Genomic DNA, 18,015 nt, shown 5'->3' on the forward strand with positions numbered 1-18,015 from the left:
AAATATAATGGAATATTAGACTATAAAATTATTTACTAAATATCATACTTCTGTTATAAAAGTATATCTATTAAAAGAAAAAGATAGCTATTTGATTGGCCATCTTGTTAACAATACCTTGGTGTACATAGAATCATGTGGGATATACAATTTGGTACATAAAGAAACCATTGAACCTAATTGTACATTTCAAAGATTATGCTGACTCAAATTTCTCCTCTCTCCCTTTCTAAATGTTGCGCATTGCTCCTCTCTTTCCATCTTTCTTACATGATGTTCAGCTCCTCCCCCCCTTAAATATACCTAAGATAGTTGTGGCATAATGCCCCACATTTAACTAGTGCAGGTGAAGAACCTTACTCTCAGTTTTCTGTTGGATTTCCAGGTGACCATGTTGTATTGATTACATCTAGTTATATTCTTCCTCACATGGAAAACTTTTTTTTCTGCTCCATTCCATCAAAACCCTTCACAATAATCAGAATGCCAAAATCCTCTGCTAATTTCCTAGCTTGTACATGTAGAGTAATTGTTATTAATAAAACATGACCCTAAAGAATCCTGAATCCTCTCAAATTTTAAAATTATATATTTTGTATGACTTCACAATAGAATTTTCACTGGTGATACTGTATTGCATTCAAAGATGATGGACAATAACAATGAATAGGACCAAAAATAAATTTTGATCTTGTCCTCCAACAATAAGAAACATGCATATTCAATACATCTCATTGCTAATTTTTGTTTTTGGGCATATTTAAATTACTAATTCAAAGTTAAAAGCCATATTAATCTTGTGAAGGTGAGTAAGTGCAGCCAATAGAGTCTGTCAAAGACTCGAAACAATTAATTTAAACATGTTGGCAGCAGGACACTTTGAAAATAATAAGATTGGGGAGAGTCAACATGAATTAATGAAAGGAATTTATCGTTTGACAGATCTGTTTATAGTTCAAATCACATTTTAGCAAATAGTGAAAAGAAATACATTAAGAAATTTCAAAAAGCAAATGCTCAGCAGGTCAGCTGGAATCTGTGGAAAGAGAGAAAGAAAGTTTTTTTTTGGTTGGAGACCCTTCATGAGAATGGATGGTCTTTGACCCAAAACATTCACCGTGGTTCTCTTCACAGACTCTGCTTGACTGGCTCAGTGTTTCTATCGTTTTATTTATCGAAGCAGACTACCTGTATACCTTTAGAATGTGGAGGGAAACTGCACCACCCACAGGAAACCCACACAATCATGTGGAGAGCATACAACGGACAGTTGCATCCCGAATTTTCAAGTTAAAACATTTTCAAGTCTGGAAGCTGTGTATAATAAAATAGGACTCTCTGATTTTTTGGTGGGCACAACACATATCTCTGCATATGGGCAGACTGATTCTGGAAGATCATATATAATGAAGGGCTACACTGACAAGGAATCATGGTAGGATTCTGTGAACAGTTGTTTCCTTCTAACACAGCCTGAGCAGCAGGTTGTGTACTGCATTGAAGTCTACAATGAGAACATCAATTGAGAATGTGAAGAGGGTAAGGGGTACGTGTAGAGGGTGTGGGCGAGGGGTAAGTGTAGCAAAATATGTAGACAGGACAAGAGAGAGGTACGTCATTGGGGAAGTAAGGAGAGGTAGCTAAAATAAGGTGCCAGGCCAGCCGTGGAGACCACAAGGAAAAGAGAACCTGCAACCACAAGACAATTTTGAGGATACCTATTTCAAGTGTTTTGAAGTGCGTCAGTATTAATTCTAAGTATTATGCTTTAACCTTTGCTAATTTTGAGTATTTCGCATGCTTAGCTATGCAATAGCCAATCAATTGATGAATTCGAATCGGTAACCATATTTGCGAATGTAGTACCCTGCTTTTGGGTATAAGTATGACCTTTGTAAACTGACAAATTGGGAGTTGGCTACCTTACACCCGAAGTGTGTGAGGCTGCGAACTCCTCTCTGAATAAAAACCGTTTCAGAGGTAATTTCCTCAACTGAGCAGGTAACAGTTACAGGTTGACACAATGACTTGATGGTTCGTCGTATTTGACTTTTCTTGCTTTGTGGTTGAATTGCTAGGCTCTTTCTAATTTGCCTTTTAAATTCAATCTGTCTCTTCCAAAAACAATGGAGTAAATAGTTTAAAATGGGTTATGAGTGTGGCAAATAGTCCCTTGCTGTTCTAATTTCAAATAGTCTTGCCTTTAATAGTTGGAGAGACATAGCAGTTTGTTCTCCAAACTGGCTGCCATTTGGTAATGGAGATGGCAAATATATTGTGAGTGGATAGTTTTAATTCCAGTTACTATCCTGTTTTATGAGAAAAATATTTTGAGAAGTAGTCATCAAACTCAAAATTTTTATGTTGATAACTGTGCTGCATTTTATTATGTGGAACTAAGCCATGTGTTCCAGAGTGATGATACAGGAAATAAAAATGTGAAGTTTATTGACAAGATTAGGTCAACCAGTCCATGAAGTGTGCCCCATAATAAAGGAGCATGAAAACTAAACATTTCCCCTTTTCTAGTCAGTCATATAATTATGTAGAGTTAAAGAGTCATAGAACACTATAGCACAGAAACAGGCCCTTAGGCCAATCTGGTCTGTGGTCACCATTAATCTGCTTAGTCCCCATCAACTGCATCCTAACCATACCTCTCCATAACGCTCTCATCCACGTACCTATCCAACTTTCTTAAATGTTGAAAAGGACTCCACATCTACCACTTCCAATGGCAGCTCATTCCACACTCTCACCATCCTCCCATCCTCTGAGTGAAGTTCTCCCTCATGTTCTCCTTAAACATTTTACCTTTCACCCTTAATCCATGACCTGTAGTTGTAGTCTCACCCAACCTCAATGGAAAAGACTGCTTAATTTTACCATGTCTATACCCCTCTTAATTTATTTTATCTCTATCAAGTGTTCCCTCAATCTTCTGTGTTTTAGGGAATAAAGTCCTAACCTATTCGACCTTACCCTATTACTCAGGTCCTCAAATACTAGCAACATTCTTTTAAATGCTCTCTTTCAAGCTTATTGAAAACTTTACTGTAGGTAGGTGACCAAAACTGCACATAATACTCATCAGCATCTTATAGAATTTCAGCATAACATCCCAACTCCTGTACTCATTACATTGATATATGAAGACCAAAGTGCCAAAAGCTTTCTTTATGACCCTATCAACCTGTGACACCACTTTCAAAGAATTATGGATCTGTATTCCAAGATCCCTTTGTTTTATTGCACTCCTCAGAGCTCTACCACTCACTGTGTAAGACCTACCCCTAGCTGGTCCTCCCAAAGTGCAACACCTCGCACTTACCTGCATTAAATTCCATCTTCCATTTATCAGCCCATTTTTCCACTGGTCCAGAGAGTCTTCCTCACTGTCCACTACACCCCCAATCTTGGTGACACCTGCAAATTTGCTGATCCAATTTACCACATTATCATCCAGATTGTTGTTATAGATGATGAACAACAGTGGATCCAGCACTGAGGTACACCACTAATCACAGGACTCCAGTCAGAGAGGCAACAAACTACAACCACTCTCTGGCTTCTGCGAAGCTAATGTTTAATCCAATTCACTACCTTATCTTGAATGCCAAGCAACTGAACTTTCTTGACCAACCTCCCATGCAGGACCTCATCAAAGGCCTTGGTAAAGTCCGTGTAGACAATATCCACCACTTTACCTTCATCAATTTTCCTGGTAACTGCCACAAAAAAAATTCTATAAGATTGGTTAGACACAAGTTAGAATACCTTCTTAGAATAACTTTCCCACTCCTGATAACAGGCTCACCAGCCTAAAATTTCCTGGCTCATTCTTAGAGCCTTTCTTAAGCAATGGAACAATGGTCACTAACATCCAGTCTTCTCGCACTCACCAGTGGTTAAGGATGTTTTAAATATCTTTACTAGGGCCCCTGCATTTCTCCGCAGGGTCTGAGGCAGGGGTAGGCAACGTACGGCCCATGGGGTTTTCTAGCATGTGTTATTCATTAATTTGATGCAAAATATAACTAGATGTTTTTAACTGGATAATTCCCATTTTTCAGGTTTTTTTATGGCATTAATCTGGCCCACCGTCTGCTCATTAATACGTGATCTGGCCCACAGAGGCATAAAGGTTACCGACCCCTGAAAGAACACCTTGTCAGGCCCTGGGGATTTATCCACCCTAATTTGCCTCAAAACAGCAGACACTTCATCAGTTGTAATCTGTATGGGGTCCACGACCTTGGTGCTGTTTTGTCTCGCTTTAATAGATTTTGTGTCTGTCTCCCAAGTAAATGCAGATGCAAATAATTTATTTAAGATCTCCCCCCATCTCTTTTGACTCCACACATAGATTACCATTCTGATCTTCCAGTGGACCGATTTTGCCCCTTGCTGCTTTTTTGCTCTTGGTATATCTGTAGAAGTCCTTAGTATTCTCCCTCACCTTGTTTTCTAGAGCAACCTCATGTCTTGAATGAAACAAAAGGCAGCAAGCACTAGGAATGGGGGAAAAAGACTTGGAAAATTCTTTTCCAGTTCTCTCAGGTGATCTGGCCCACAGGATCACATGAAGCATTTGCTATTTGTAATATTTTTGTTGTTGTTCCTTTTGGCACACCAGGCAGCATTTTTGTTGTTTCCATAGCATTTGACTTTTTTTAAAATGAGGCCAAGTTGCTAGCTCGATGCTCAACTCAGCACAGATGGAAAACATGCAAGGAACTGGCCAGATTTGAATTTGAGACCATTCACCCTGAAGTCTGGTGCTGATGCCACTACACCACTGGCTGGCTATTTGTAATATTACTCAAAGTTTATTCATTGAAATTTTGCCCAAGTTAAGAGCTGGCTTGTTGCCCTCAGAGACACTGATAGTCAGTAACCATCATAATTACTTAGCCTTGAAACTGCATTTATAATACCATAAGGCATAGGAGCAGAATTAGGCCATTCACCCTATCAAATCTGCTTCACCATTCCATCATAATTGAGTTATTACCCCTCAACCCCATTCTCCTGCCCTGTCCCCATAACCTTTGATGCCCTTACTAATCAAGAACCTACCTACCTCCGCTTTAAGCATACCCAATGACTTGCCCTCCACAGACACCTGTGGCAACGAATTCCAGATTCACTACCCTCTGACTAAAGAACTTCCTCCTCATCTCTGTTCTAAAGGGTTTATTTTGTTATTTAGGAGCTGCAGCTTTAAACCATTGGTAATTTATTACATCTCAGCAGATTTGTTCCCTCTGGAAATTATGCTTTGTTGCTGAAGTGGGTTACACATTTTGGTACCAGAATATTACTTCAAATTATCTTGTAATTTTATTTGAGAGAAATCATTTCGATTTGCTTTCTAGTTGCATAGATGGACAACAAAATAACAGGAAACTTAGAAGGATCAAACACTGGATTAAACATTACATATAACCTTCAGAGCCCTGCTGCAGCCCTACTTTGCTCAGTTGATCAGCTTGAATTTAAAACAAGCCTTTTGGAGGTGGTTGAGGAGCTTCGTATTTGTCGTGTGAGTATGACATCTTTAAATTTAGTGAACAGTAATGCGAATATTCACATTTTCAACTTTTGTAGCATACTCTTAATATTTAGAAATTGGAAGTTCATGAACTTACATATTTAAATACAATCCAGAGTAACCTGAATTTACATATATGCAAAGTTATCTGTGTATGTTTTGAGGTGTTAAAAGTAGAATTAATAATCTTGCACCAAATTTTTTTAGCATTGCATTCTTTATAAACATCTTTTCATATTTTTTGCACTTTGCTTCTTGGTTTAATGGCAGCTATGGTTCAGTGGTGGCTAATTGCACAAAACTGTGTTCCAGATATTTGAGTATAAAAGCTAGCCACTCCAGACAATATAAAGAATATTGCCCTTCAGATAGTTTAAACTGAGATCCTTCTAAACTGTTGGTAGATGTAAGATCTTTTGGAACAGTTTGATGAAGTGCTAGAAGACATTCTGTGGCCCTCTGTCCAAGCTATTCCTCTCCAAATCACTAAAGCTAATCATTTAATCATATTGTGAGATATTGCTGTGTGGAAGCTAACAGAGGCACTTTTTTTTTACCACAACCACTATACTTCAAAAATACTTCATTGTCTGTTAAAAATCTTCTGGAATATCCTGGGGTGAAAACACTTGCTATAAAAATGCATTTATTTTCCTACCCAAGGTAGAAAGTTCAAGCCCACTCTATTAGTTCAGTAAAAGTTATATCGAAGGATACCATCCTCATGTGGGAAAATAGTGCAGGTGGACAGAATGATTGGCATGGACGTGGTGGGTCAAGGGTCTTATTTCTGTGCTATATAACTCTATGATTCTATGATAACACTACTTCTAATGCAATACCATTAATGGTTTGTCTTTATGGAGCTACTGTTTTCTTTGAAGTGGAGTAGGGAATTTTCTTAATGTCCCATAGAATATTTGTATTCTAACCTACACTGCTTTGAAGATTGTAATATGGCTAAATTCCCAGTGTCTTTTTTACTAGTGAAATGATGGTAAACACACTTTCAAAATAATTCTTTGTCACTAGAAATTGGAGTGTGGCTGACTTGGGTTGGATCATATTTATTACCTGTTTGTAAATGACATAGATAGATAGATACTTAATTGATCCCAAAGGAAACTACAGTGTCAGAGTAGCATTACAAGTGCACAGATAAAAATATTAGAAGGAAATTAGAAAGAATAAAAAAGTTACCACGAACAGTCTTACAGGAGAGGATCATCACTTCCCCGGCTGTAGGTTGACTCATTATATTACCAAGGGTAAGAATGATCTCATATAACGCTCTTTGAAGCAGCGCAGTTTTCTTAGTCTGTTACTAAAAGTGCTCCTTTGTTCAGCCAAGGCGGGATGCAGAGGGTGTGAAATAATATGCCAATAACTGGTGCTTTTCCTTGATCTTTTCTAGTCTTGGTGATGGTACTGTGCATTGATGTTTAAGTGTTTTGGCACAAGATGAGCCATGAATCGGTAGTAATAGGGAGATCATGCATGTCATAGGTCCTTACTGGTACTGTTGTGGTAATTGTTCAAATCAGTCCTTATTTTTGCAGTGCATGGACAAAGAAATCAAAATTTATTTACTATTATAATCATTTATCTTAATGATGAAGTTATGGACTGTAATAAAGAATATAATTTCAGCATCACACTTACACCCTGTCTGTTAATTATAAAAACACGACAAATAGCAGCCACATTTTAAGAACATTATGCACATTTTATTCCATATCTATCCTTTAACCTCTAACTTTAGCTTTTATATAATTCTTTATTCTTTGTAATTGTTGAACGTTATTGTTATTTTTATTGTTGCGCCTGACCACTGCCACAGCAGATTCCTAATACATTTAAATGTATATGGCAAATAAAGTTGATTCTTGAGAATGTTTTGTTATTTTGGGAACCACAGTGGTACTACAGAAAGTGAAGTTCTCTCACAGCTCCAGTGACCCAAATTTGCTTCTGACCCCTGGTGCTCCGTGAGTGGAGAGTGGAGTCTACATATTCTTCCAGTCACTGAATGGTTTTTCTTTGGTCACACTGTTTACCACCTACCTTCCAAAGATATCCAAATAAAACATGCTAGGGTTTTCTCTTTGGAGCGAAGGCTGATGAGCAATGATTTGATAGAGATATGTAAGATAAGAGGCATTGATAGAGTGGACAGCCAGCGCCATTTTTCCTGGGGTGGAAATGGCTAATGTGAAAGGGCATAATTTTAAAGTGATTGGAGGAAAATATATGGGTGGCGAGGAGAGGATGTCAGGTAGTTTTTTTTTTACAGAGTGGTGGGTGTGTGAAACAAGCTGCCGGGGTGATAGTAGAGACCGATGCATCAGAGAGAGTTAAGAGACTCAAAATCAAATTAATAAGTTAATTAAAGAGCACATGGGTGAAAGTAAAATAGAAGTCTATGTGGGAGGGAAGTGGGACAAAAGCTCAGCACAGCATCATGGGCCAAAAGGCCTATACTGTACTGTTAATTGGCTAATTGGTGGCTGTAAATTGATGTAATATGCATAGGTGTTAGACAACCAATTAATGGGCGTGTTTGAGAAAATAAATTACAGGGAATTAAGCAAGAGATTGGGATTCCTCTGAGAGCTTGCCTAGATTAGATTGGCTGAATGTCTTTTTTCTGGAGGATTAAAATTCACTGGGATATTACTGGGACCAGAGGGCTAGAGTAACAAGGAGAGACAGGGGCTTTTGTCCCTAGATCGTAGGAGGCAAAGGGTTGTCATTATAGTGGCATATAAAATCATGAGGGCCATAGACAGGGTGCATGGTCACAGTCTGTTTTCCTGAGTAGAGGAATCTAACAGCAGCAGTCATAGATTTCAGGTGAGAGGGCAAAGATTTAAAGGGGAGACTCCTTTCCACAGAGGGTTGTGAGTATGTGGAAAATGCTGCCAGATGATGGGACCTATTACATTTAAAAGACATTTGCAGAAGTTCATGGATAGAAGAAGTTTAGAGGGCCAAATGCAGGCAAATGTGACTAGCTTGGTGGACACCATGGTTAACATGGATGAGTTTGGCTAAAGAAACTATTTTTGTACAGTATTGTGCTATGAATGCATGTAAATCTATGTTGATATGCCATGGGAGTGGAATGTTGGAGGCACTTAGCAGAAAAGGAGCAGATGTGGAAAGAGAAACAGAGCTGTCTTTTAATGATCAGATGAAGAAATGTTGGCCCAAAATGTTAACTTCGTTTCTCTCCCCACAGATGTTGCTGAGTAAATCCAGAACTTTCTGTTTTGATTTCAGATTTGCAGCATTTGCAGTTTTGTTTCATCTTGCAGTTGCAGTTATACTGTACTTAGTTCATGGTGAGATTCTTGATTGTTAATTTGGTTTGATGATATCAGTGACAAGTTGGAAGACTATTACATAAACGCCTGCCTTTCTATTATCTTAGTCATATGACACTTGTTCAAAATTTTTCTGTTCCAATTTCCTTGTATTTTTGTCACATACAGTCACTGGCCACTTTATTAGGTACAAGGTGGAACCCAGTGTTGTCTTCTGCTGTTGTATCCCATCCAATTAAAGGTCCAATGTGTTGTGTGTTCTGGACACCGTTGTTGGTGTTGCTGATGTTGGTGTTGTTGTTCCTTTCTGCGCCTTGTGACGCATCAAGTGGCAACCTTACCATTTCTTTAGCATTTTTGTATATTTTGTGAGGGCACGTTGCTAGCTTGACGCTCACCCAGCACAGATGGAAAGCGTGTAAGGAGCCGGCTGGATTTGAACATGGGACCACTTGCCTTAAAGTCCAGTGAGGATGCCACTATACTTCTGGCCGGCTACCATTTCGGTAACGTATGGCTATTTGAGTTACCATCACATTAAGGACATCCTGAACGCTAAAAAGAGGGTGTTTAGAGATGGAAATAGGGAGGAGCTGAGGACAATACAGAGGGACCTGAAAGCCAAGATCAGGGAGGCTAAAGACAGGTATAGGAGGAAGCTTGAGTGGAAACTCCAGCAAAACAACATGAGAGAGGACTGGAATGGGATGAGGACCCATCACTGAGTTCCGGCAAACTAACAACAGAGGAGCTGAAGGCAGTGTGGACAGGGCCAATGAACTTAACCTGTTCTTCAACAGATTTGACACTGTGGCCCCTGCCCATTCCCCACATGATTCATCTGTTGTCAGCCCCCAACCAACACATACTCCACTCTCCCCTCCTACCCTTCCTCACAGACCCCACCCTGCTCTCATGACTACACCCCTCCCCCACCTGAAACCACCACGGTGGGCTTCACAGCTGAACAGGTGAGAAGACAGCTGAAACGTCTCCACCCAAGCAAGGCTGCAGGCCCTAATGGTGTCAGCCCCAGGGTGCTCAAAGCATGTGCCCCCCAGCTATGTGGAGTACTTCACCATGTCTTCAACCTGAGCCTGAGTCTCCAGAGGGTTCCTGTGCTGTGGAAGACGTCCTGCCTCGTCCCTGTAACAAAGACGCTGCGCCCCAGTGGCTCCAATGACGACAGACCGGTGGCATTGACCTCCCACATCATGAAGACCCTGGAGAGACTTGTTCTAGAGCAGCTCCGGCCTTTGGTTAGGCCACACTTAGACCCCCTCCAATTCGCCTACCAGCCCCAACTAGGAGTTGAGGAGGCCATCGTCTACCTGCTGAACCGTGCCTATGCCTACCTGGACAAGCTGGCGAGCACTGTGAGGGTCATGTTTTTTGACTTCTCCAGTGCGTTCAACACCATCCGCCCTGCTCTGCTGAGTGAGAAGCTGTCAGTGATGCAGGTGGATGCTTCCCTGGTGCCATGGATTATTGATTACCTGACTGGCAGACCACAGTACGTGCGCTTGCAGCACTGTGTCAGACAGAGTGGTCAGCAGCACTGGGGCTCCACAGGGGACTGTCCTGTCTCCCTTTCTCTTCACATTCTACACCTCGGACTTCAACTACAACACAGAGTCTTGCCATCTTCAGAAGTTTTCTGATGACTCTGCCATAGTTGGATGCATCAGCAAGGGAGATGAGGCGGAGTACAGGGCTACGGTGGGAAACATTGTCACATGGTGTGAGCAGAATCATCTGCAGCTTAATGTGAAAAAGACTAAGGAGCTGGTGGTGGACCTGAGGAGAGTTAAGGCACTGGTGACCCCTGTTTCCATCCAAGGGGTCAGTGTGGACATGGTGGAGGATTACAAATACCTGGGGATACAAATTGACAATAAACTGGACTGGTCAAAGAACACTGAGGCTGTACTCTATTTCTTGAGGAGACTGAGGTCCTTTAACATCTGCCGGATGATGCTGAGGATGTTCTACGAATCTGTGGTGGCCAGTGCTATCATGTTTGCTGTTGTGTGCTGGGGCAACAGTCTGAGGGTAGCAGACACCAACAGAATCAACACACTCATTCGTAAGGCCAGTGATGTTGTGGGGGTGGAACTGGACTCTCTGACGGTGGTGTCTGAAAAGAGAATGCTGTCCAAGTTGCATGCCGTCTTGGACAATGTCTCCCATCCACTCCATAATGTACTGGTTAGGCACAGGAGTACATTCAGCCAGAAACTCATTCCACCGAGATGCAACACTGAGCGTCATAGGAAATCATTCCTGCCTATGGCCATCAAACTTTACAACTCCTCCCTCGAAGTGTCAGACACCCTGAGCCAATAGGCTGGTCTTGGACTAATATTCACTTGGCATTATTTACTTATTATTATTATTTAATTATTTATGCTTTTATATTGCTATATTTCTACACTATTCTTGGTTGGTGCGACTGCAATGAAACCCAGTTTCCCTCGGGATCAGTAAAGTATGTCTGTCTGTATCACCTTACTGTTATCTTGAATCAGTCTGACTTTACTCCTCTGACCTCTCTCATTAACAAGGCATTTTGGCCCCATGGTACTGCCACTCATGGGATGTTTTTTTGCTTTTTTGCACCATTCCCTGTAAACTCTAGAGACGGTTGTGCATAAAAATCCTAGATCAGCGGTTTCTGAGATAATCAAACCTTCCTGTCTGGCACTAATAATCATTCCACAGTCAAAGTGATCACGTTTCTTCTCCATTCTGATGTTTGGTCTGAATGACAACTGAGCCTCCTGACCACGTCTGCTTGATTTTTTGCATTGAATTGTTGCCATATGATTGGCTAATTATATGTTTGCATTAACGAGCAGATGTACAGGTGTAGCTAATAAAGTGGCCACTGAGTGTAGAGTCATAGTTTAATATGGCATAGAAACAGGCCTTTGGCCCAATTAGTCCATGTCAACTGAAGCATCCTCCTTGCAAGTTCCAGTTGCCTTTTGTAATTATACCCCACCCCCCGACCACTTCCTCTGGCAAACTCATTCCAGGTACTTGCTACTCTGTGTAAGGAAGTTACCTCTCATGTTTTTTTCCTCTTATTTTGTATCTGTTTTTCTATATTCTTTAATAGCAATTTTAAAAATTTTTCTTCAAAGGTTGATTATGCTGGCAAAATTATGTTTGTTCATTAAGGATGTTCCCCTTTGAAGTAAAATCTAGAATTGGAGGCACCCATTTAAGACAAGTTGTGAGAAATTTCTTCTTTTAGGGGTAGTAAATCTTTGGAATTCCTTACCAGAACTGTGGAGGCTATATTCAAGACAGGGATAGACTGAAGCTTATATCATAGGAGTACCAAGAATTATGAGGAATGGTCAGAGAAGTTGAGCTAAAGCCAAGATCAGATCAGCCATGATCATATAGAAAGATAGCAGACTCAAGGGCCATATTTATCATATTCTTCGCACTCATTCCTAATTACTGCTGAAAGTGGTAGCCAGCCATTTCTGTGAAAGTTACAAACTCAGCCAGCTCCAACATGGGCGCTAGCCTCCCAAGCGTTGAGGACATCTTCAAAAGACGATGCCTCAAAAAGGAAATGGTTGTCATTAAGGTCCCTCTCCCCCTCCCATCACCCAGGGCATGCCCTCTTCTCATTGCTACCATCAAGGAGCAGGTGCAGAAACTTGAAGACACACTCAATATTTTAGGATCAGCTACTTCACCTCTGCCATCAGATTTCTAAATGGACAATGAACCATGTACACTATCTCAATATTTCTGTTTGCTCTCTTTTTACACTAAGTTTATTTAAAAATATATATTTCTTATTGTAGTTTATAGTTTTCTTTATTATGTATTGCAATCTACTGCTGCTGCCAAACATCAAATTTCATGACATAAGCGTAGGAAATTCTTTAGATGCTGGAAATCGAAAGCAACTCACACAAAATGTTGGAGAAACTGAGCTAATCAGGCAGTGTCTATGAAAATGAATAAACAGTTGATGTTTCAAGCCAAGGCCATACAGTAAGACTGGAAGGGAAGGGGGAAGCAGCCAGAGTAAGAAGGTAGGGGGAGCGGAAGGAATACAAGTTAGAAGGTGATAGGTGAAGCCAGTTGGGTGAGGGAGGGGGTTGAAATAAGAAGTTAGGAGGTGATAGTTAGAAAAGGTAAAAGGCTGGAGAGGAAGGAATCTAATAGTAGAGGAGAGTGGACCATGGGAGAAAGGGCAGGAGGGAGTGCACCACGGGGAGCTGATAGGCAGGTGAGAAAAGGTCAGAGGGTAGCCAGAGTGGGGAATTGGGGGGGGGGGGGGGGGGGAGAGGAGGAAAAATTACCGAAAGTTGGAGAAATCAATGTTTATGCCATAAGGTTGGGGGCTACCCAGACTATTTTGATTTCAGTCTACATTCTCATCCCGACATGTTGCCACGGACCCATGTGTCAGGATGGGAATATAGATTGAAATTAAAATGGTTAGTATGCCAGCAATATTAAACCTGATTCTGATTTTGATTCCGTAAGTGACATCTGATGGAGAGTTCCAGTATTTTGATCCAGAAATGATCAAGCAATGGGAAGTACATCCATGTCAGAACACTTGGTAATATTGAGGGAAGATGCCACTGATGGAGTTTCCTCAGGTTGTTGGATGTAATTCAAATGTTGATTAATGTTACTTGATTGTGTTACTGGAAATGTTGGTTAGTTTTACTGGAAATGAAGCTACAATAACAGCTTCAATTCCAGGCATGTAGAGAATTTGGCACTGGTGATGATGAGCATTACTTCATTGGACATAGTTTTTACATAGCATTTGATTTGTTTGCCACCCCATGCATGGAAAGTAGGTCTAATAGAAACCTGGGGTATGGAAAGGTTCATTACAAGAATAGTTTTAAACAGATGAACATTGCAAAGTCATTTAGTGAGCAACATCATTTGATTTGAAAAGATATAGATACAAGTCAAGATGTTCGGGCTAAGGGCACTTCCCTAAGGTACTACTTTAGTGAATGCAGTGGGCTGCAAAGTTTGCTTCTCTGAATCATGTTTATTTACGATTATATTTGGGAAATAATTCTGGCCACTGTAAAGATTCTGTGCGAATCCTGAATGATTTCAGTTGTTGAACGCCATCTTGAAGTATAGGTTTCTGCCATCTATAGGAGTAGGTATCATTTGATGTCATCAGATAGTAGAGTTTTCATAGTACTTGACTAAAAAATATTCAGAAAACTTGGCAATCCTCGGAACTCCTGTGATTGTAAATCTCCTGTTCATGGTCACAGGGCTGATGCACTGTTCCAGAATGGCAGGATTATCAATTTATTCAATCATCATCTGGCTGCTATAAAGTCTAACTGCTTCCAAAAGATCTAAATTTGGTGTATTTTTTGATGAGGGAACTTTCCAGAAGTGCTCATCTGCTTCAAATGCAGGATAAAGATAAATGGCAGAAGAGTAAGATGGAAAATAAAGAAAATTTATGTTGTGTTATGGGATGTTTTGATCTTAAATGCCTTGCCTGAGAAGGTGGTGAGCTATGTTTGTTCGACTGTAACTTCTGATGTGGAATTGGATATGTACTGGAATGGTGAAAAAAAAGTGTGGTTCTGTAGGCAAAGTAGCATTGGCAGGGGCTAATCGGGTTTTCAAAGAGTCAGAGCAGGGAACAATGGTGAATTATTAAAGTTGTAGAGTCATACAGCATGGAAACAGTCCTTTGGCCCAACTCAAGATGCTCATTTAAGCTCGTGCAATTTGACCATATTTAACCCATGTCTCTCCGATCCTTCCCTATCCGTGTACTTGTTCAAATATCTGTAAATATTGTTATTGTACCCGCTTTAACCATCTCCTCAGGTAGCTCAGTCTAATATATCCCCCACTCTTTGTGTGGAAATACTTGCCCCTCAGATCTAAACGTTATATGAACTTGCCCCTCAGATGATATGAACATTCCTGACTCAACCCTTGTATTTTTACGAGGTCGAGTGGCTAGTTCGACGCTCAACTCGGCACAGATGGAAAGCATGCTTGGGGGTGGCCCGACTTGGATTCGAACTCGGGAATCTTTGCTCTGGAGTCCGGCGCTGATGCCATTACACCACCACAGAGGGCCTTTACTGCCACTCTCAGATTGGAAGAGCAACACCTCATATTCCGTAGGGTAGCCTCCAACTTGCTGGCATAAACATAAATTTCTCCAACTTAAGGTAATTTCTCCCCCTTCCCCTTTCTCTCTTTTTTTCATTACCCATTCTAACTACCTCTTCTCCTCACCTAATCATCATCTTCCTCTGGTGTCCCTCCTCCTTTCTTTTGTTCCATGATCCACTGTCCTCTACTATCAGATTCCTCCTTCTACAGCCCTTTAGCTCCCAGTTTATTACTTCATTCCCCTCCGCTAGCCACCTACCTTCCTCCTCACCTGGCTTTACCCATCTCCCTTCCCTCACCACCTTATTCTGGCTTCTGTCTCTTTCCTTTCCAGTTCTGATGAGGAGTCTTGACCTAAAGACTTGTATTCAGTCTGGGTAGCCTCTAACCTGGTAGCATGAACATCAATTTCTCGACCTTTCGGTCATGGCTCCCCACCCTTCACCATTCGCCATCCCCTTTTCCCTCTCTCACCTTATCTCCTTGCCTGCCCATCGCCTCCCTCTGGTGCTCCTCCCCCTTTCTTTCAAGTCCTTCTCTCCTCTCCTATTAGATTCTCCCTTCTCCAGTTCTGTATCTCTTTCACCAATCTATTTCCCTGCTCTTTACTTCAGCCCACCCCCACCCCTGGTTTCACCCCTATCACCTTGTGTTTCTCCCTCCCCTTCCCCCCACATTTTAAATCTACTCTTCGTCTTTTCTCCTCCAGTCCTTCAGAAGGGTCTTGGCCCAAAATGTTGACTGTACTCTTTTCCATAAATGCTGCATGGCCTGCTGAGTTCCTCCAGCATTTTGTGTGTGTTACATGGAAAGCAGTCCTAGCTTATCCAGTCTCCACTTAAAGTTTAGCTCTTCAGTCCTGCCAGCATTCTTGTGAATCTTTTCTGCACTTTCTCTAGCTGAATGATATTCTTCCTGTAGTGATTAAAGTTGTGCACAATATTCCAGATACAGTTTTACCAATATCTTGTACAGTTATAATATGTCAGACTAGTTCTTATGCTCAGTGTCCCATCCAGTGAAGGCAAACACAGCATATGCCTTATTCATCTGTGTTTACCTATGTCACCACTTTCTGAAACCTATGTACTTGCACCCCTAGGTTTTTATTCTGCAGCACTCTCCTGGCCACTGTGAGTTAAAGTACTATCAGTAAACTATTTTTTTCAGGATTCATTGGGCTCATAAAAGACTGGACATTAGTTCAAAGTTATAAACTTGATTAAAGTATCTTGTAATAGGTACAGTTGGCTCCTTCTGGTCAGTAATAGCTCTAAATTACCTCTTGAGCAGACTGTGAATGACCTATGTTGTGAAGGGAATTTGAAGATGCTTTATAAAACCTCACATTTATTCATTGTGCCTTTTTTTTTATGTAGGCATTACAGAGTCAGTATTTCCTATACATTTTATTTCCCATGAATCATGGATACAAAGCTAATTTTCTGCTCAAAAATATTTCTCCCTTGATTCACACACAGAATGCTGGAGATACTGCCTGGCCTGCTAAGTTCCTCCAGTATTTTGTGTTTGTTGCTCAGATTTCCAGTATCTGCGGTTTTTCTCTTGTTTGTGATTTCTCCCTTGATTGCATGCTTTGTTTTTGAGAGGTTTGTTAATACATTCCCCAGAGTTAAATACAAGTTTTATAGGTTGTCAATGTGTGGTTTATTTACCATAGATCAGCAGTTCTCTCTGGTACTGTTTCTTATGCACTACTGCTTTCAGCAGATAGGCTGAGCTGATTAATTCACCCATGTCTTGCCTGTTTAACCAGTGTAGGTTAATTCACAATGAGAAATAAGCTTTGACCTCAAAGTGCCAACAAGTGGTGACGGTACTTGAGTTATTTCATTTCTGTTCTTGATAAAAACACATAGGTGTTGCAAAAGCAGTTTGGATTCTACAAATGATTTCATGTTTGACTTGACATAGGAAGAGTTCTTTGGATACCAAACTTAATGAATTACAGACTTTTTATACGCTTGTATTACCTGGCCTCCAGCTGGCACCTTGTGCACTAAAATCAGAATGTTGTGTGAAACCTTATTTTTGCTGAACAACATCAAGTAAGTTTTATTTGAACCTGAGTGGTTGACCCTAGAAAATAGAGTGGAAATTGTTCATCAGGAATTAGAGATCAGTTATTATATTATATGTAAAAGGGACCGACATAAATTAAGGTAGTTTTATAGGATTTTGTCAACTTTCTTTCCCATAAACTTTGGAAAAAGTATCATAAAGAGACGCTGTTATCAATATGATTTATTTTTTTTTGTAAGATGATCATGTTTTTATAACTGATGTTGTGTTGCCAGGAAATCTTCTTAAGCTTACCCTTTGTTTCACCTTTTTCACTGGGGCATTTTGAGATATCCCAATCAGTGTATCAAAACAGAGGAGGCTGTGAAGTATGAAAACTATTTGGCTTAGAGTCATGAGAAAGGAAAAATTGCAATTTTGTAGGAGGTAGATTATGAACACACAGAAAAGAGTAAAGTAACCTAACAGCAGATTTTTTTTTGGTGAAACTTTCTTGACCTAAGCCAGTTTGTCCCTAAATATGTTCAGGGTCAAGAATCAGAAGTCTCTCCAATCAAAACATTCTGCTTAGGAAATAAGTTTTTGCAACAAATAAAAGTGTGTTGGCTGTTTGGGGGAGTTGCTGTGGCATGGTACACAATCCATTGTCAGTGAGGTCTGCCATTGCGTGAAGCATCTAGATCCTTTCATGGGGTTAGACATTCATTAACTTTGTGCTTTCTGACTACTTGCATCCTCCTTCATTCATTTTTGATCTCCCTAATAGTGAGGAATCTTCAGTACATGTGCATCATGACCAACATTCGATTCTGTATTTAAATAGAACATTTTGCACCTGTAGTATTGACCACAATAGTGTTCTCTTGAATAGGTGATCTGTGAGGCTGGTTCACCTTTCTAATAAATTTGCCCTGAATTAGGGTCAAGGTGGAATTT

General features: G+C 40.5%; 1 protein-coding gene across 1 annotated transcript in view; it reads left to right on the forward strand.

The window, feature by feature from the left end:
* The window catches only part of ccdc73 (coiled-coil domain containing 73), a 197,208-nt gene that overhangs the window by 25,578 nt on the left and 153,615 nt on the right, over positions 1 to 18,015 (forward strand). The window contains exon 2 of the mRNA XM_073049832.1: positions 5,379 to 5,545. Coding sequence (XP_072905933.1) covers positions 5,387 to 5,545 — 159 coding nt within the window. The 5' untranslated portion in view covers positions 5,379 to 5,386. The remainder of the gene's footprint in view (positions 1 to 5,378; positions 5,546 to 18,015) is intronic.

This window comes from Hemitrygon akajei, chromosome 6, assembly GCF_048418815.1.
Source record: "Hemitrygon akajei chromosome 6, sHemAka1.3, whole genome shotgun sequence".
Taxonomy (NCBI): Eukaryota; Metazoa; Chordata; class Chondrichthyes; order Myliobatiformes; family Dasyatidae; genus Hemitrygon; species Hemitrygon akajei.